The 21,714-nt window shown below is 36.7% G+C and overlaps 1 protein-coding gene across 10 annotated transcripts in view; it reads right to left on the reverse strand.

Moving 5' to 3' along the window:
- ADGRV1 (adhesion G protein-coupled receptor V1) overlaps positions 1–21,714 on the reverse strand; it is a 519,382-nt gene that overhangs the window by 396,345 nt on the left and 101,323 nt on the right. For 9 of the 10 annotated variants that reach the window (XR_015552022.1, XR_015552021.1, XM_087430056.1 and 6 more), the window contains 8 exons: positions 20,771–20,925; positions 18,570–19,179; positions 14,829–15,044; positions 12,888–13,103; positions 11,928–12,172; positions 10,520–10,701; positions 8,902–9,713; positions 5,921–6,130 (listed from right to left, as the gene is read on the reverse strand). Coding sequence is in view for 8 of the 10 variants with exons in the window: in XM_087430056.1 (XP_087286182.1) it covers positions 5,921–6,130; positions 8,902–9,713; positions 10,520–10,701; positions 11,928–12,172; positions 12,888–13,103; positions 14,829–15,044; positions 18,570–19,179; positions 20,771–20,925 (2,646 nt within the window). In the remaining 2 variants the exon portion in view is untranslated. The remainder of the gene's footprint in view (positions 1–5,920; positions 6,131–8,901; positions 9,714–10,519; positions 10,702–11,927; positions 12,173–12,887; positions 13,104–14,828; positions 15,045–18,569; positions 19,180–20,770; positions 20,926–21,714) is intronic. The other variant, XM_087430059.1, reaches the window with a different exon arrangement.

The following is a 21,714-nucleotide window of genomic DNA, read 5'->3' on the forward strand; positions in this document are numbered from 1 at the left end:
AGAATCAGGTTGTCCAAAGGGATATATAACTAGGATACAACTGAAAGAGTATACAATCTGCCATTATTGCCGGCATACCATTTAAAATTTTTATACTTGTACAACTCATATGAACAAAATATAGGCACTACCATGAAACCCTGGAATCTCTCCATTGTACACCATGCAGGATTTCTCTTAGAGCAGGTTTGCATTGAATAACAAGGGCTTATTACTGAAAGGCATGGAAAGAGCCTTGGAGTTATTAGGCTGTTTCACCTACAGTGTTGTCTGGTGACACAAATAAAAAGGTTTATAGAGTCACAGTTTACAAATTTTTAAAAATCACAAAACCTAGTAGTACTCCAAAAAGAAAATTATGGAAGTTTGATCATAGTGCTACAAATGCAATGAGAACACAAGTGGCAAGAAAACAAAAACGTAGGTCAATAAACATCCATGTTGAAGGGGAAGCTGTAATCATAATAAAAAAAAATTATGGTTACAAGATTGTACATAGAGGTTTGGGAATAACTACACCATTATAAGGTGAAAATGAAAATGAAATACTAAGAGAAAAAAGTGAAATCCTCCTACAAACTTATTATATGTAAAATAGTCTAATACGTGTAGTCCCCACTCATTCAAGGTTTCCCTTTCCACAGTTTCAGTTACCCATGGTCAACAGCAGTTCGAAAATATTAAATGGAAAATTTCAGAAATAAACAACTCATAAGTTTTAAACTGTGAGCCGTCCTGAGTAGCGTGACGAAACCTAGCACCATCCCACTCCATCCCTCCCAGGATGTGAACCATCCCTTTGTCCAGCGGATCCTGGCTGTATACGCTACCCACCCACTAATCATTTAGTAGCCGTCTGGGTTATCAGATCGACTGTCTTGATATCACAGTGCCTGTGTTCAAGTAACCCTTACTTTACTTTACTTAATAATGGCCCCAAAGCATAAGAGTAGTGACACTGGCAATTCAGACATGCCAAAGAGAAGCCATAAAGTGCTTCCTTTACGTGAAAAGGTGGAAGTTCTCAGTAAAGAAAGAAAAAAAATCATATGCTGAAGGTGCTAAGATCTATGGCAACTTTTATTACAGTATATTGTTATAATTGTTCTACTTTATTATTCATTATTGTTGTTAATCTCTTATTGTGCCTAATTATCAATTAAACTTTATCATAGGTATGTATGTATAGGAAAAAACATAGTATATATAGGGTTCGGTACTATCCGTGGTTTCAGGCATTCAATGGGAGTCTTGAAACATATTCCCCAGGAAGAAGGGAAAACTACTGCACTACTTAACAAATATCACCTTTAAAATTTTAACAGGTTAGCATGTAAGTAACTTGCAAGAAAATATTGTAAGAAACACAATTTGAAGTATGATACACACACAAATAAAAGGTAAACAAAGTATTCCTTAAACACTTAATCTTGTAAGCCTATTGCAAATCGTGTCAACAGCATGAATAGTGAGAAAATTTTCCTAATAAATAATCAAAATGGAAATACTGACTCTGCCTCTTTAAGGCAGACTCCCAGGACCAGGTCCATTTAAAATGCCTCCTGGGAAAAATTACCAGAAAGTTACCTTCTACCTGGATGAGGAGGCAAAGAACAGTCATTGGAAAAGGAAAAACTTGTAAACAAGTGCTTAGTCTTCCTAATATAACAGGAAGGACAGAAGGTGGGTCTTAGAGAGAGATGGTAAAATTTTCAGATAACAAACATTTTACTAAGTACTGCCCTGCCTTCTAGTTTTTTCTCAGGATGAAGGCCAGGGGAGGGCCCTCACCCACTAAAGAGTCTGCCTCATTCCTGGAAAAGCATCCTGATATGAAATCCAGAGTCCACCAGAAGTTGGTGATACATTTTAACCCTAAAGCAGAAGATGTATCACATAGGGTCTACGCCTAGCCTAACACACATAAGGACTATGAATATAAAATGCATTTTAATAACCCTGAGTGTTTTGTATGCTTGTTACCAAAACAAACCAGGATCTTTTTTACAAAGATAAACATCAACTACCATGTGTGTAAAAATAATAGAAAACTAAAATACAAGAAATATATTTTAATAGATACACATATACATTGTATACATGTACCATCCAAATTGATTGCCCTCTACAATAAATAGAAAATGATTTAAAACAATTATAGGGATATGAAAAACGTGAACACAAACTGTCAATATGAACAGTTAAGAAACAAAGTTTCATGTTTCTAATAGAGCAGTTCTATGTATCTTTTGTAAAAGAATTACATTTCTTGTCCAAATCTTTGCCTAAAAAAGATTCATGCTGTCTCTGAGGAAAGGAAAATTTTTAGATCCATTGAACATGACATGATGATTATGATGCTGCTGAGCTGGGTGACTGAGTGAAACATCTCACACAGATTTATAAAGAGCACATTTATACATAGTTTGCAACCACAGTAAAAATCTATTGTCCCATATTTCTAAATTCTGCCCATTACTTTTGAAAGAAAGTAATATTTACCACTGGGCATCTGTTCAATTGCTTTAGGACAAAAATGTAGAAATAGGATTCTACAGAATTCAATATATTGTTAAACACTAAGGCAATTCCTCCCCATGAATCGAAAATGCATTCTAGAGCCAGAAGTTCAGCACAGCCCATGTTTTAAATCTAATCACATAAATGAAACTCCAACCCTAGGCCAAAAGCAATGTTAACATTGTTAAAAGCCCACATGGCATGAGTTGTTTTACCCCATGTGTTTAGCAGTTGTCTTTGAAGAACCACTGGGAAGTTTTCGTTAATTCACATCGGTAAACTTATGCTTGATAGACATTTTTCTACACAATTTCACAGTAATACAAAGCACGCACACACAAAATCCTGAATTCTTGAGGTTCAATATAATGTTTTTGAAAAAATAAAATTAATTTATACCCTAGAAAAAGGTTTCGGAGTATAGAGAAAGAAAAGTAAGTAAAAAATAGAAATTCCCCTCAATTTTTATTTAGAAAACGTAAAACATCTAGGGAACACTCATGTAAGCAATAAAAGCAATACAGCGTTTTATTTCCTGTACCAAACTCATGCTCACAGACTGATATGCCAAAGCAGATTTCTAACCAATAACACATTTGGACCATTGGTTTTAATTACTAATCCTTTTTCCTCTCTGCATCTTCTGCAGATAATTTAGCCGTTGGAAACTAAGAGAGACCATAATCTGATTTTCAGGTTAAGTTTGTCCAGGTGAAAAAGAGCATAGGTGCCAGTGTCTGCAAGAAGATGTGGTGCCCAGCAAGAGAGCCTAAGTTTCTTCAGAGCTCTCCAATGCCCCACTACCATCACCACCAGACTCCCATAGGATGCACTTTTATGACACTAGGTGCTTTACAGTTAGAATCTCTTTAAAGTGATACTGAAGGTCCAAATTCTCTTGTATTCTTAAAAACACAACTTCTATCATATTGTTGAAAATCACATACCTAGTCTAGCTCTAAGTCCTTCCTTAAATCTAATCCTCCCTGGTCCCTGATCTTATTTATACCCTCCATACCACTAACACTTTTATTCTCTTCTTCCACATTATTTTCTTTCCTATATTTCTTTAACAAAACAAAAACAAATCCAACTCTTCTTTAATCTTTTTTCTCCAATTTTTCTCCTCTCCTTGCTCTCATAGCCAACAAGCAGACAATCTCCTAAGGCAGTGCTTCTCAAACTTAATGCAGGGAAGGAAAATGGGGTTTTGTCTGTTTTGTTTCATTTTGTTTCGTTTGCCCTGATCTATTATAGACTGATATTTTTGTAAAATACAATAAAACAAATGACTAAATAAGTTAAATAGCAAAAATAAAAAAAACCACACATACAAAATATAAGCCCATAGATAACACTTTTGGATATCACAGCAAAATAAAATTGTTTAAAAAGTTTCTAGGAAAAGTTAATTCAATTTCTGAACTTATCTTGTCACAAACCAGTAGCAAACACTTTGTGGACAGGCCCTGGCTTGAGGACCGTACTTTGAGGAGCACTGCCTAAAGGTCTCTACGTCCTCTTGTCATCCTTAGATATTTGCTTCCCATTCCAAGTTCTCCTTTAAAATCCCTCTACAGTTACTACTGTTCCCGCTAGCCCATTTGGGAATCTAATCTCACTTGTCGCCCATGTTAGTCTGAGACACCCTGATGATTTTCTTCTTCTGATAACTGATGAAAACAACTTTATCTTGATCTCTTCCCACCTGTCTGGCAGAGGCTTCTGTCTCTCCTCTCAGGTCTTTTTCCTTTCCCAGCACCTTAGCCTGATGTTCCATACAGCTCCATCCTTGACAACTTGCCTTTCTTCCCCTATCCGCTATTAATTTTCCTGATTTCAACTATTATCTCTAAAAATCCAATTTCCACCTTTAACCTGAGATAGTCAGGTTCTCTCACCAACATCCTTCTCTCACAGAGACATTATTATTCAAATTCATTATTCTTCCAACTCAAATCACTTGAAATATTTACCAACAGTTCCTGCATTGTCAAGTTATGCAGCAGATATAAATTCAACCAAAATTCTCTTCTCACAAAGTGCCCTATAGCCTGGGCTTCCGATTCAGACAGCACTGGGTTTAAGCTCCACCATGAATAACTGTGTGCTGTTTAGTCTCTGTAAAATTCAGTTTCCTTACATAAAAATCTGGTGTATATCATTATACCCACTTCATAGGACTGTTGTTAAAATTAAGTAAAATAATGGACGTGAGATGTCTGGCATGCAGAAAACATTCAATAAATATTATTGTCGTTGTCATTATTATTAAGATTAACTTCTCCTGCAGTGATTTTATTATATTACACATGATTTTTTGAGAGTTGACGATCTGTCTTTAGACTGGACTTATGGCAATTTGTTAGTCGCTTTTACTCATTACTGCTATGACAACATGAGATTCTAAACCACTAATAAAGGGAAAGAGTGTCGGAAAATGGCTCAGACATTTGAATTGATAAGTTAAATAAACTTGGGAGTACAGTAAGGTGAAAGGTAATGCACGCTAAAATGCATTCCGTTTCCAGCACAGCAACTAACTAGCCATGATCTTGTCAAGTCACTTAATCTTTCCAAGTCTCAGTTTTCTCATCTGTAAAATAGAAATCCAAATGCGTGATCTATATCCTTTTCATTTCTTAACTCTTTGAGATACAATTTTTTTTAATTCTAAATACAAACTATAGTGAAACACAGGCTATAAATACCAGTTTTATCTCAAACAGGCTTATTCAAAGACAAAAAACACCGCTATGATGTTTTAAACAAACAAAAGTTAGCCTATATATGCAAAACCCTACATATGATGTAAAATATTAAGTTAGGATTCAAGACTGTTATTGTTTTTTAAGGAAAAAAATGGACATTTTACAATTTTTTCTAGTTTGGCACTTTGCTCATAAAATATATAAACATAATATAAAATCCAGGCTAAAATAGTCACAGATTACCAACTACTATTTGTCTTTAACAGGAAGCCAATGTTTCACTGTTTAATGTCAACAGCTACCAGTGAGCACATAGACACTTGCCAGGAACTATGCTGAGTACTTTACATTTTTTATCTCACTTAATTCTCACAAGGAAAACTACAAAGTATGTAACATTTCCTGTCATTTAACAGATGAGAAAGCTGAGCATCCCAGGTTTAACTAACTTCTTTAAAATCACACCTGGAGGAGTGGCAAGCTAGAACACAATACCAATCTGCAAGGCTCCTAAATCTAGTTCAACAGTTCACTGTAAAGCCCTCTCCCAAATAAATTCCATGCATATTAACATAAACAGCTCTACAAAACAATGAAGGGAGAAAAAAATCAGAAACTTTAAAAGACTAGACAAAAAATGAAATCCATGGAAAAGAAAATGAACGTGCTCAACAAAAAAAGGTACCCACCTTCATGACCTATGACAGATCTGGAAGCTGTCTGAAAGCTAACAATTCCCGCCACATTGTCATTGGCCAAAATGTTCACTCTAACAGTGTCGGAGCTGGGCAGAATCCTACTTCCACCTTCGGTGTACACCAAACTAACTACGATGCTCTCATCATCCTCTGGCTCAGAATCATCCAAAATGGTTAAAATGGCTGTCTTTTTGGTTTCACCTATTAAAAAATTAATGGAATAAAGACTAAAGTAAACAAAATCACCAACACAGAGAATTCACAAAGGCCCCAAATAACTTCTATTAAAACAAGTTAAGTAAAAATATATGAGTGAGGGCCGGCCCCGTGGCTTGGTGGTTAAGTGCGCGCGCTCCGATGCTGGCGGCCCGGGGTTCGGATCCCGGGCGCGCACCGAGGCACCGCTTCTCCGTTCATCCTGGGGCCGAGTCCCACATACAGCAACTAGAAGGATGTGCAGCTACGACATACAACTATCCACTGGGGCTTTGGGGGGAAAAAAAATAAAATAAATAAAATCTTTAAAAAAAAAAAAAAAAAATATATGAGTGAATTATAATAGGCCAATATCATAAGCAATATTACTACCACTATAAGCAAATGTTGTATGTTAATCCATATGTCCTTTCGTACATAAAACACTAAAATTTCATTAATATGGACATTGTGGAGGACATTTTTAATATGGGAAAATTAACAAGTAAAATTATTTCAAAGAAGCATGGTTTTAGTTCCTGGTCTTTAGCCTAGAACAATGATCTAGCAAGGAAAAGAGCTTCTAAAGCATCTTCTGTTTAGAAACAGCTTTCTCTAGGAGAATGGAGTCTCATTCTCATTCTGGCGTTACCGTCAATAATTTTCTTTTTTTTTTTATGAATCTTTTTATTTATTTATTTCCCCAAAGCCCCAGTAGATAGTCGTATGTCATAGTTGCACATCCTTCTAGTTGCCGCATGTGCGACTCGGCCTCGGCATGGCCGGAGAAGCGGTGCGTTGGTGCACACCCGGGATCTGAACCCCGGGCCGCCAGCAGCAGAGCGCGCGCACTTAACCGCTAAGCCACGGGGCCAGCCCAACCGTCAATAATTTTCATCAGGCAATCAAGCCAATTGCCTGATGAAATACCTCCCTGAAAGATCAGGAATACTTAGGGAATGGTGGTCAAAATGGGAAACAGAAAAAATGGATGCCAAATTCTCAGTGAAAGAACCAGCCTGAACGGGATGAGTCTCTGGGTACCTAGATGAGATGACAGCATCCAATACCAGTTTCTAGGATGTGGGGCAATGAAGGCAGGAGGCAGAAGAGGAATTCAAAGGGATGAGTGAAAGTGACAAGGGCCAAGCAACCTACTTTGCAATTTGGTCTAGGACAGAGGGCACCACGGAACACCCCTACACCCAACACTGCTTTTGCTGTTCAGCCCCTGGTGTCCCCCATCTAATTCTTTGCCACCTTCTGGAAAGAAGATGAAAGGGTGAGACGAGACAACGCAGGAAAAAGGAGAAAACAGACATGAATGCATCTTCCTCTCGTGACCGGTGCATTTCATCAATTCACAGTGTCAAGATTGCCTCAAGAGACTACAGATTATCTGCCTCAAGAGACTCCAGATTATCTAAGAATCTAGGTTAGCCATAAAATATAATCCATTTTGTGTGATGCTACAGTTACAATTCAAGGTAATACTAATTTGTATAATGCTCTTACTTTACATGATAACTTCCTTTGTAGTTACTAATGCCACTAGAAAATCTAACTTTAAATTTTCATCACCAATCCCTCCTCATTTAATTTTCATTATTTCCTTTGAAACAGGGAGAGACGTTACCAATTACCAGCCTGTGCCCCACAACCCATAAAGCATATCATATTCCATTATTTCCAAAAATCATTTACTAGGAAATAACCATTACAGAAATGTTTTATACTATTTTAAAAATTTACTCTAAAACATAACAGTTATTAGATGTTTCAAAAAGTATCTTATATATGCATCATGACCTGCAATTACTGTTTCCAACAAAAGTATAGGCATTAAAAAGATGAACAATAAAAAATTGCAATGAATTGCTATAAGATATGGAACTGTGAATAATATTTATTTCTTTATTTTCTCTGTAGATCGTGAGGTTTTTATGAGTATACGTTATTTTTTCAATCAGAAAAATACTAGGTTAATAAGCTGTACGGAATCTGTAATTGCCCAAATCAGGATATAAACAATGATCTCAGTAAAGATATGTTCCCCCCACTCAAAGAAAACTATTTTAAACATATGAACTTTCCAAATTTTCAGATATTAGATGATTCAACCAGCCCTGAAAAAGAAATCAGTGAACCTGACCTTAATTCTAATTTGTTGGCCAAGTTATCTATAATTGCATTGTTCATGAAAATTTACAATAGTGATCCCTTCCAAGTCTAAGAACAGTATTATAAACTGACCTATCACTAGGCTTAATTTAATATGAATGAAGACACCGAAGTTCATACTATTTATACTTATGTATTATTTTCATTAAAGATTTATCTTGATTTGTCTAGTGCATATTAAAAAGCTTTCCGGTTAATACTCATTTTTCTAGCTACCAATACTTCTTACCCACGTTTGGTTGTAGATACATGGCTTATTCTTGTAATTTCCTTTACAAAATTAGAACTTGCCTTAGAATTCCTCTACGTTTCCTTAAAGGCACTGTTATCACATAGAAAGGGATAAAAGTTACACACTCCCTGAAAAGCTCTTTTTAATAAACTAAAAAGGTAGACATGGAGGGCCATGTCAGCCTACATATGTCATGTCAACCAATAACAAGCCAACTAACTTCTATTAATTTCAAAACCATACTGCACTTTTACATATTAGCAAGAATGTACACAGTAAGTAAGAACTCACGAACATCATCATATAAATTAACCATGATGATTTTACCAGGAGGTACTAAAATCCATTTATAGCCACCACTCACCTTCAGCAAAAGTCAGAATGTCTCCAGCACCTATAAAATCTAAACCTTCAGTAGCGGTTCCACCAACAACACGCCATTCGACTGTCACCTGACCTAAGCTGCCCCCTGTCCTGTGGATCATCAGCTCCACTGTGGTTTGGGGTTGCTCCTGAACTTCGACATACAAGCCATCTTCTGAGGTATTGGAACTAATACTGTAGATCACAAACACTCCAAAGGCATCACCATTTAAGGCTATGACAACTGTAGAAGTATTTGGCTGTCCTATAGTTGGCTGGTTTTTAAAACTGGCTGTGATATTCATGAGGTGAACTTCAAGAAGAGAAATTAGGAAACTCTCATCCATCTCTGGGGAATCATCGGGAAGAATAGAAACTGGGAGATTTGCGAATTCATCACCTTCCAGCATTATGGCCCACTGCCTTGTCACAGGCTCATAGTCACTGCCAGCCACAGCGTGACCGCTAAAAAGAGATGCTACCCTGGTCATGTTTTTCCTGTAGGTCCAGAAGTCTGAGTTGTTAACAGTTGGGCTGATCCATGATGTCATCCAAAAACACTGGGGGCCCTCAGAAGCACTGAAAAATGAAAATGCTGAGCACGCATGTTCTTTGAGGCACAAAGTGGCACAGGTATGCTGGGGTTCCCCCACTGCAGAGACATTCACCCAAGTTCTCCAAAGCGGGTCAGGCACTCCTTGAATTGGCAATTCATAGTAGGACAGTAAATCTTGACCTTCCTCAACTGCAAGAGCCACTACATCAATATCGGAAGTACTGTAGAACAACAACAGCCGACCAAAGTGCCCTCCGCTAAAATGTGGAGTGACAATTAAAAGACAGGTTAAGCACTCAAAGCAATCTGTGGATTACGTATAGAGAAGAGAAATGCTGATTGCGGTTTTTGCTTTTTTTAAGGGTGTAAAGTACTAGTATAAACACAATCATGTCTCTTAATTACATTTGTCTTTCAACATTTTGTTTTCTCATGTAAGGAAATTCTGCTAGTTTTCCACCAAACAATACTTATTCTTTACAAAGCCATGGAAATAACTTGCAAGGCAAGCAAATCATATCCATTTCAGAATTATCAAACAAAATATTAGAAAACTAATTCTCATTACTAGATTTCACTGAAACAAAGTAACAATGACAACGGCATAAGTACATTTTGAGCAAATAAAACTACTTGCCACAATGTCCCAAGAACCCATCATTTTCTATTTCTGAAGGAGCTCAGTGAACTGTATGTTGCCTCACAAAAGAAACGCAGAAAAAAATAGAACCTGAACATCAACCACTTCATACAGCATCTGAATGTTCTTTAATTTAGAAGCTAATTGTATTTAAGTTCTAATTCAAAGAAATCACAGATTAAAGCAATAAATTTCTGTGGTTAGAAAGCCCAATGATGTATGATTCATTTCACTAATAACAGGTATGATAAATATAATAAGCTCTTTATATTGATAGGCAGAGTTCAATTAACAAATTATAATAAAAATAATTTACATTATATAAAAACCACCAAACCTAAATTATTTAATTGTGCAAGAGATCCTTACCCACCACCCCACAATTCTCCTCACCCCACAGATGCAAGCAGCCCTCTCATATACCTTCTTCTGACAGTTATGTTAGCACAGGAACTTCTCTCCAGAGGCTCTTGAACACGATAAATCGACTGAACAAAGGCTACTGTACCATAAGGATTATCATTGGCAGGAATAATAATATTTGCCACTCGATCTAACCCAATAGTACCTCCACCAGAGGCATCAGTTAGTTGCACTTGGACAACCTAAAAATACAGTGAAAACTTCCTTAACAGAATCCCAGTTCTGAAATTAGAATAAGAATAATGCAGGAAAAAAATCAAACATATCCATAAAGTACAAGAACAAAAAGGAATGTAATATAAATGGACTCAAAAAAACTCCCCCCATTACAGTTACAAACCCAATACGTAACAGAATAATCCGTCATCAACTTTTAATAACAGAGCATGATTACACATAAGAAATATAGGCTAAGTTCCTTAATATTAAGTTATACAAACTTGTGAATCCATTTTAAGATCCCTGTTTATGTTTACCACTTCAATAATATACTTTTATGTCCTATACCTTTTTTATTTAGGGAAAATATTGCATACACGTTTTATGAATAATCTACTATGCTTTATTTCTCACATTCTCTTAAATGGGAATTCTCTGACAAAATTTAAAACAAAAAAACATCATTTCATAATGCCACCTAAATTTAGAGAGAAGGAAAGAGAAATGTTTTATATGCACTAATACCTAATATTTTAGAAGTGAATAATGACAATTAGCAATCAAATGAAATTTTATGGACTTCCTTTCTAGAAAATTTGATACTATTAAAGAATAAACAATCTTACATGTAATTTGATGAGATCTAGGCTTTACTAATACTTAAATTTCATAAAATAAAATTATCTTCAGACAACATACGTTAATTATGAATCAACTTTCCCACTGAGACTCTATTTTTATTTGCCACCTTGCTTCTTCATCATGAAAAATAAATATCAGGCAGATATATCTAACATGGTGTTTGTCACACAGTAAATTCTCAGAACTGTTGTAGAATAAATGAATGAAGGAGTGGAAAATCAAAATCTACACTTAATTAAGATTGACTGGCCACACTCAAGCCTAAAGAGAGTCTGGATACAAATTAACAGTTTATATGGAACAATGCAGCAAAACTTATTACAGATCTATATACATTTAACCATTTAACCAAAATGTTGAAAAATACAATGTAATTGTACAAAAAAACTTACACTAGTAAATTGCTATGTGTAAAAGACCTATTTCTAGAATATTCTTGTTTTAGTTATCTGTAAGGATCACTTTCACACTACCATATTTTTAACATTCTTGCAGAAATAGTTTATTTGACATCCTCTATAAATGTCACAATAACAGCCAGCTGTTCTAGTCACTATAAGACAAGGTATGATTTACAGTGTCATTCTATACTAGCCATTCCTCTCACCTCTTCAATCTCCGGAACGTCGTCAGCCAGGACCTCTAACAACAAGGTTTGAATGGTTTCCCCAGGGGCAAAGGTCACATTACCTGAGACAACTCGCAGGTCGCCAGTAGCAAGCTGTCCATTAATGGTGGCAACCCACTGAACAGTAACATTGCCGAGTGTCCCAGAATTTCGAATTATTGGCAGGTTTACCTTCACTGAGTTAAACTCAGGTTCCTCTACAATAAGTTTAGTAATCTGAAAACCTGAAGGGCAGAGCAGAGTTAATTTCAAACACAAAGGAAACCAAGTCAACAGAGCTAACCAACTGCCATCCTATAGTCAATTCTTTTCTCCCCCTAAGCAATCTAAGCAGCTAAACCCCATAAAATCAGAGTAACATGATGTGATACAAACTGGTCAGGCCTGCCAAAATTTCCAAATTATTTTTCATTATGATAGAAGCAGAAATCATAAACTCAGATGCTCTCAGGGGTCAGGCATATACCAGTTATGAATAAAGTGGGTCTAGTGAGTTCTGTGGCTAATTGCACAGTGCAAGTCTGGTCCCCAAAGGGACAGTAACTATTTTGCTTCCATGACTGATGCTATGCAGGAAAGGGGGCTCGATGTTGCCAGATTTTCCTACTTATCAAGAAAGTCTAGAAATCCAGATTTTTGTACAAATTTCTGTGAATTAAATTATTTTTTTAAGAATTGTCTAAGATTCACGAAACACATCTAGGAGCCAGATCTGACCTAAAAAATTAAAAGTTTATGACTTCCATATTGACGCTAAGAGGTTGATTTCTTTTGTTAATAACCACTAACCACTGCCGGTGAGTGTATATAGATGTCCTATATATCAGTAATAGCAGGTTAAAATGCAAACATGATCAAATAAATTCTGAGTCTCTAAATATAAAGAAATATAAGGTCTATACAAACAAGTGAAAGAGAGACACAAATTAGTCTGGTTACCAAATAATCCATAGGGGTCATCAGAGGCCTCAATAATAATGATCGCCTCTGTTAACGCCCCTAGTTTGGCTCCTCCTGTGGTTTCATTCAGCAGTTGCACAAGAAAAGATTCTTCCAGTTCAGGGTAGATGTCGTTAATGATATATATTGGCACAGCTTTACTGGTTTCCCCTTCCAGCAAGACCACATCTGACGAAGCTATACTATAATCTTCACCTATAAAGGCAAAAAGCAAAATGCTATGACTTATTCCAAAATGTAATAAATATCCATATACTGGGGAAATACTATGATGTATCAAATTTCATGGATATACTTAGAAAGACTTTTTTGAGGATATTGACTACATTTATTCCAAACAAAAAGATTTTACCTCTCTTGCCAGAAAAAAAATGGGTTTGATATCACAAAATAATGAAAAAGACCTCCTAAGGGTGTTCAAGTTCATTTCTTCATTTTTAGAAAGATGTATACATAATTTATTCTATTTTCCATATACAGATATAGATATGGATATAGATGTGGATATAGACATAGATGTAGAGAGTCACTCATTACCACAAGATAGCCCCTTATCTACAAGAGAAAAAAAAGGGACACAATACTTTTAAAACAAAGAACAGAACCAGAATTCTGATCTTACCGGGGAGATAAATTATACTGTTGCTCAGATATGGACATGTCAGCATCATCAGTGTTATAGCTGGGAACTATGGATTCTCCTACGAAGTTGGATTAAAAGCTGCTACTGCATACTGCTCAGGGTGGCTTTATTTCTGGTCAAACAGCAGATGGGGAAAAGAGAGGCTTCCTACGGAGCCTGAGAGCTGATTTCCTGGGACACTGATCAATCCCCACCTTCTATCAATGTGTAAGGCCCCCTATAGACAGTCAGGCACTCCTCTGGGCTACCTAACCCAAATGTGTGTGAGTGTGCGCACACACACACACACACACACACACACACACACACACACCACTCAGGGACTAGGTGAGCCTGGTTTCCTATTTTTTCAAGCAAGTATCATACCCAGATGATTTATTTCAAAAAGTCAAGCATGTTATCCCGTTCATTCACACTTATGTTCCTAGACAGATTCTAACTAAATAGCTCTTAGGCAAATCTCTCTCCAGATGCTGTAACTGCACCACCAAAGAAGGCAGTCTCCTAATGTTTGCATTTGGCAATGAAATCCTTTTGCTTATACATAAAGTAGTTAATGCTAACCATTGCCTCTTCCACGTTCTTCATATATAAATAAACAAGCAAGATAAATGGGTCAAAAGACAATATTGTTGCCAAGCACTGCAATTATACAGCTGCACATTTTATCCCACATTCGTTGGTATCATTTACATATGAATCCCCTTCAAAATACTAAAAAGGACACACAGAGACAGTCTTACAAAGCTCTCCTTAGTTTACTTTTCATTGGTTTGTGCATATTTTGGTCATCATAGCTTTTAAGTTACTATACAATTTTGCTGACAGTTTCCACAAATTTTACAAAATCAGTGTCATAAATATATGATAAAAGCTCTAGATGTGCATCTTAAAAAAGATGCAAGAGGGGGCCGGCCTGGTGGTGTAGTGGTTAAGTTCGCACGCTCCACTTCGGGGGACCGGGGTACACAGGTTCAGATCCTGGGTGCGGACCAACGCACCACTTATCAAGCCATGCTGTGGAGGCATCCCATATACAAAATAGAGAAAGATGGCCACAGATGTTAGCTCAGGGCCAATCTTCCTCAGCAAAAAGAGGAAGATTAGCAACCGATGTTAGCTCACAGCCAAGCTTCCTCACACACACACAAAAAAAGATGCAAGACTATAATTGTTTTCAGGTTGATTTTTCTAACTACATCTTTGAGTGATTTTGTTAATCAAGGATATTATTTCCCTCTAAAACACTTCACTCCTCCTTAGATATCTTTTCTCACCAGCTATTGCTGTTATTGGCACGGCTTTAAACTTCACAGAAACATCCGCAAATGCTCCTCCTGTTCTAGTCACGTTGATAAGGGGTCCAACATGATTTTCCGCCACTCGAACAACTGGTGCTGAGAGCTGAAGAGTTCCAAATGCATCATCGTTGGCGATGATAATGAGATGAGCAATAGTTTCTACCTTAGGCCCAAGGCGTGGAGAATTTGGAACTGAAAGACAGACGAAAAACGAACATATCAAAATTCTAAGAACTGGCCAAAAGTCATCAAGAAGCCTCAGCAAAATTCCATCAGCCAAACAGGATCATCATTTGGTGTGTTCTCTCTACTATTTATATCAAAAAATATTTATTGATTACTATGTGCCAGGAGTAATCTAGACACTGGGGATACAAAAATAAATTAAACAGAAAGTCCTTACTCTCTTGTAGCTTCACATTCTAGGGTGATTTTTATAAAATACTTAGCAAAGAAATAGTTGCCCTAGAGGGATATTTTAATAAGTATTGGAAATTTGTCAAAAGGCAAAAAATGATTAGAGTCCAATTAATCATCGTTTTGCATAATATTACAACAGGTAATGATGAAACCTACAGAATTATGCTCTTCTAATTAGTTATCAGCATGCTATAAAATTTTAAAAAACAGCATTTTAGTTCCAAAATTGAGTAGGAAAGTAATTTAGCTCCTTGCCCTCAAAGACCAACTGCAAATCATCATACTCAAATTAAATTACTGCCTAACTGCTTCACCGTCCTCCTTCACAAACCTGTCCCTTCCTGCCCCATCTTAGTGAATAGTTACTCAACTACCTCAATGAGCAGAGCCGAGTCAACCTCAATGCTACCTCCATGCTGCGATAATAGAGTGTGATCAATACTTTTAAGGCTCTCTTCTCACTTTCCACTGATTTTAGAGAGCAAAGTTTATTTTGAAAACATTTAGGACCTTCCACAGGCTCTCTCTGACTTACTTTCTAGGTTCAATTCCAACCAGGACCCTTGCCAAAACAATATAAAAAGTGAACTTTTAACACAAATGAAGCACCAACAAATTCTTATTAGAAGTAAACAATTTTGAGTTCAAATTCAGAATATCTCTAACAATTGTGTTTGGAAATATGTGATAATGAATAATATCCAACATTGTCAGACAATTTAATCTAAAAACAAGGAATGACACTATTTAATTTCAATGATATAGACCCAGACCATGCAAAATTACATCATAGTTAAAATCACATGCTATAAATCAATACATCATTAGATTCAACTGAATTAGAAAAGAATGGCAGTAACACGGAGAGCTGTGGCAGTAGGTGACATTTTTGAGTGTGCACTATTTGCCAGCATTGCTCTAAGCACTTTTCTTGTACCAAGTCATTTCATTCCCACACCTTCTCTATGTGGTAGGAAACACTACCCACATTTTACAGATGAGGGATCACAGGCACAAAGATGTTGAGGAAGTCACCTAAGGTGTTAGACCTGGTGGACACAATTAAGAGGCCCCCCGTAAGGCTTTGTCTAATCTCGTGCTCCCCATATCCAACTCCTCACCAAACCAGGTACCACAACACCTTCATCTACCCACCATCTTGTCCTATTCCCTATGCCCTCACCACCTGCTGGCCATCAATCTTCTCTCACTGCTCTCCTGAAAGCCGAGGATTACACTCAGAGCAGAGTAATGGGGACCCTATCAGGTCCTACACTGATTCTGCCTATTAAAATTTGAATCAATATCACACAGATTTGTACTTAATTGTTGTCTAATTATTGCACATCATAGCTTATGTCTATTCTGAACTGTCCCAAGTATGCTGCATGATTCAGGAACATGTTAAGCATCAAATACATGTTGATTGTTTCTCCCATCCCACAGCACATTGATATTCTGCATATACCATTTTATTAATAATAATTTTTCACATTAGTGAATGCTTACCTTGTGCCAGACACTGCATTAATTTTCACATATATTATTGTATTTAAGCCCCATGATATTTCTGTATTATAGATAAGGAAACTGGGGCTTAAAAAGATTATGTCCAACAGTTTATTACTATACCTGGGAACATATGTTATCTGACATCAGCACCCACAGCCCCTAGCCACTGCTATGTGATACTCCCTCCTGGTTTTATTTCTTTTTTTGTTTTGTTTTTTTTTTGTGAGGAAGATGAGCCCTGAGCTAACATCCAATGCCAACCTTCCTGTTTTTGCTAAGGAAGATTGGCCCTGGGCTAACATCCGTGCCCATCTTCCTCCTCTTTATATGGGACGCCGCCACAGCATGGCTTGACAAGCGGTGCGTCGGTGCACACCCAGGATCCAAACCTGTGAACCCTGGGCCACCGCAGCGGAGTGTGCGCACTTAACCGCTGCGCCACTGGGCCAGCCCCCTCCTGGTTTTATTTCTATTTCACTCTATAAACTGTGAGTTCCTTGAAAACCAGGCTGTATTTTATAATTCTTACTTAAAAATCATTCTTGTCTTACTTATTTAAGACTAATTATTGGGTTTTATTTCAATTTATTTGTTATTATAACTGATCCTAAATCTTGCCAAGAAAAAAAGGGATGGGCTATTGTGTGAAAAGTTTAACCTTGAATGTAATCCGAAAACTTAATTTTAGCTGTCCTGTAAAGCAAATTTCCTTCTATAACCTTGGACTACAATTTCTTATATTGTAGGCAAGAATGTTGCTTGCTATACGGCACATCCATCCAGGTGTTGCAGTAAGGTGAAGAAATTTACTTGTAAGAAACCTTAATCTATATGGCAGAACATAGTCAACATGCAGATCTCGGAATCTTACTCTTTGGACTATGTAACTCCAGTTACCTTAAGTTGTTTAATTTGTTTTCTTATAAATATTGTCCTAAAACTGATATTAAATTGATATTAAATTAATAACACCAATCTTTCTTCCTTTACTTGTTCCTTTAGTCCAGGAAATCTAGATTCTTCTCTTTATTTAAAACACCTTTCTAAAGTTACATGTCCTCTTAGGAAGAGGTGACTAATGAATAAACTATACCACAAGAACTGCTTTCAGCTCCATGAGCTGAAGCCCAGCTCTCTACCCATAGCCACCCCACTCTCCCTACAAAGCCACCGAGCCACAACCCTAAGGGGAGTGGTTGCTACTTTCCAGTAGAAGTTGCTGCACCAGATCCTCTGCCCAATGTGGTCACTCCTCATTCCTCATTCTTATCCCCAACCAGCGCCTTCTTCTCAACTCTCAGGGTGACCCACAAATTTACAGGATTTCTTACTGCTACACAGCCCTGTGCCCCTTCCCTCATGCAGTTTCCAGATCCACATGCTCCTCACCCATACAAAGAGCCTCTGTTGGTTAAGGAATCTTCCACAGTGGATCAAGGTGAGAGAGGCTCAGGTTCTTGCTACCAAGACTGTCCTTGGAATCCCCAGATTGATTCCAGAATGTTTTGGAAGCTACAATATATAGTATAATAGTACTAGAGGTCAGTTACACTGAATTACATAGATGATTCTAAAAATTTAGTCTGAGACTATAACAGACTTTAAAACATGATTTCATGTTTTCAAGTGTCCCACTTTTATTTGCCTTATCAACTTTTGTAAGATGATGTTATCAAAGTTAGAGCTTACTATTTTTATAGAATTTTCTACTATACCAAATTCTTCATTTACTATTTTAGGATCCCTACCTCTAATAATAATAATAATACATTAATGGTTACTTACTTGGGCGATTCTGTACTCGCTCTATTAAAGTAGAGTTGAGTAGTTCAATAAATACAGACTCTGACCTTTCTGGTTCATCATCATCCAAAATTGAAATAGTTATTGTTGCCTCACTCTGATTGGCTCTGAAAAGAGCAAATCCAGAAGCTGAAATATAGTCTCTTCCTTGAGTTGCTCTGGCTAAATTCGGTGGAAAATAAGGTGGTTTTTCCATATCATCCAGTGTTGCATATGTGACTGTGACTTTTCCCATGAGGCCTTTTAACCTCATTATTGACAACGTGATGTTCTGGTTTGCTTCCTCAACTTTAATAGGTCTACTGTTCTCGGAAAAGATGAAGACCCCATAAGGATCATCACTAGCCAAAATTGTTAGTGTGGCATTAGTATGAACTCCCAAAGAGCCACTGGAGACACTGAGGATTGACACAGAGAATGCCTTATCCAGTTCTGGCTCTTCATCTGGCAGTATTTCCACTGTTATGTTGGCATTCTTCTGCCCAATCTCAAATGTGACGTTGCCAGAGATGAAGGCGAGATCACCATCAGGATCAGAGTCTATGCTCCAAAGCAAAGTCACTCGAGACAGGGCTCCATGACTTCTCATAATCTATAAAATATTTAATATGAGAACATATTAAAAGAGGGATTAAAACCATTGACTAAGAGGTTTGTAAATACAGAATGACAGCAGGATATTAAATTTTTATTTTATTTTCTATAAGCTGTTCTCAAGAATACAAGATTCCTGAAGGCAAGGATCATGTACCACTCATCTTTGAAGACTCAGAGAATCTCCTTAAAAAGTGATTGTTACAGGAAACGACAGATTGATTGAACATTTTTAGCTTCTAACTAAACTATAGCTGTATCTTTTCTGCAATTATACTATCTATTAGTAATTAAGCAAAGATAACTAACAATTGATTATATTTAAGCACATTCATAAAAATTTTTACTTTTACAGCCAAGATGCTATATACTTCATTGTAAGGAATAGATGAGTGATATTTTTCTGAAAAGTTAGCCATAAAACTGATTTTTTAAAACAAATTATATTTCCTTTTATCTTCAATATGATACAAAAAACAAACTCACCAAAAAACATATCAGATCCAAGGTTATATAAAATACATTTTATATAAGGAAGGAAGGAATGCTTTTGTCAATATGTTAAGAATGAAAAGCTTATAAAACACTCCAAATAAGTTCCAATTAAAAGCAATTTCTATTTATACTTAAAATGTGAAGGTTGACTCCAAATAAAATTAGAGACAGGAATTTTATAAAACTTGATCCTTTCCCTTAATCCTTTTTTTTCTTTCTTGAGTAATTAGTTACCCTTTCTTAAGTTGTTCAATTTACTCCACAACAGCTTACTGAAGATCTGCCATAACAGTACAAAAGGGATATATTTTGAGGGATCTTTCTTCCTCATTTGTATGACATCTGAGGAAGCTGAGCAAGCTTCTAGCTCCTCTGAGTTATTTAACAACAGAATCCTGATTAATTTGTACTAGAACAATGCAGAGCAGACACACAAACACATACACACACACACACAACATATAGGGTTGTTGTTATAATTGCTGTTGACAAATCTTTAGGATTTTCTGTCCTTGTAGGAGAGAGATAAGAAGAACTGCACTTCTCTATGTATTAACATTAGCATGGTCATGTGACTTGCTTTGTCTAAGGAAGTGTAAGTGGAAATGCTGTGAATCACTTCTAGAAAGAAGCTATAAGAGCCAGTATTCGGTTCTCCACATCCACATCTCCCTGCTTCGTGAAGACAAAAGCACCTCTTGAGGTGGAGCCTCTATAATCTTCGGTCCCTAAGCGACTGATGACGCTTAAGTTGGACATATACCACGAGTGAAAAACAAATCTTGGCTGTATTAAACCATTGAGATTTTGGAGATGTTTGTTACCACATCCTATCTGAATTAATAAAAAAATCTATGTGGTAGAGCTACATTATATTGCTTAAAGAGTCAGGAATCCTCAGAATCATAAAATGAATTTGTATGTAAAACTAGATAAAGACAAATGCCAAATCACTATTCAATTATCAGTTTGTACTGTCTGTGCCACTAGGTTATTCCCCTCCACATGTATAGAAAAAATTAACATAAAGCCCACCTTCATAATACAATAAAACAGCCAGAAGTGTCTAGGACTGGAGGAAAAAATGTACTCACGTTTAATATAACAGTGCTGTGCCCATCTTCTGGTTCAGTTCCACTGATAAAGAGTGACTCAGGGCTGAATTCAAATACACCATGAGCATGGTCAGAGGCGGCAATTGTCACCAGAATTTGGGAAGCCACTCCTAGACTGGCTGCATGAATAAGATCTAAGAAACAGCAAGAAAATGTTAATCAGTAATTTACAAACCAAAGGAAAAGGCAAGGAACAACTCTTTGAAAAGAGTTGTACCATTCATTGAGTACATTCTAATTTGTTTTAGAAAGAAAGGCAGACACAAATGGTTGCCACACATATTCATGCTTTTATGACCTTTCTCTATTTTGGCACCAACGTGATATACAAGTGCTGCGTAAGCACTTGGGGATGAATAAGGAAAACTTGTTTTTCTTTTTCTTCTCCATGAAAGAGAACATTCTTCCAGAGTATGAGGAAAGTCTCCCACGACCTTACTGACCTCAGAAGAACATGAGCCAAAATGACTCTTACCTTTATGAAACAGTGGATTCCCTATGATTTCCCTCAATCTGGCTAACAGATTCTTGGTTTTCAAATGTACATTAATTCTAGGCCTATGTTTTCCATCATATTTTGATACTATATAGATCTGCGTCTCCTGATCCCAAACAGTCCAATCGTATAACTAAAAAGATGTCAAGATCTAAAGAAGTATTTAATTTTTTCCTGAGACGTATGTTCAACTTTTATGTTGTATTAATGTATGCAGACAAGAAAATGAACAATCCCAAAAGCAGCAGAGTAAATAAATACAGAGGTTATATGAGGCATTGATGGAGTTAGGAATGAGAGGGCTGGGAACATGAGTTCCGACACTACAACATAAAACCTGGTATTGTGAAAAAGGAACATTTGAACATTAGAAAGAGTTCTCCCGCAAGAAACAAGTATTCTATGTATTTTCTCTTAACATGAAAAA

The sequence above is a fragment of the Ceratotherium simum genome, chromosome 4, assembly GCF_057802395.1.
Source record: "Ceratotherium simum simum isolate JZ-2026a chromosome 4, ASM5780239v1, whole genome shotgun sequence".
In the NCBI taxonomy this organism is placed as follows: domain Eukaryota; kingdom Metazoa; phylum Chordata; class Mammalia; order Perissodactyla; family Rhinocerotidae; genus Ceratotherium; species Ceratotherium simum.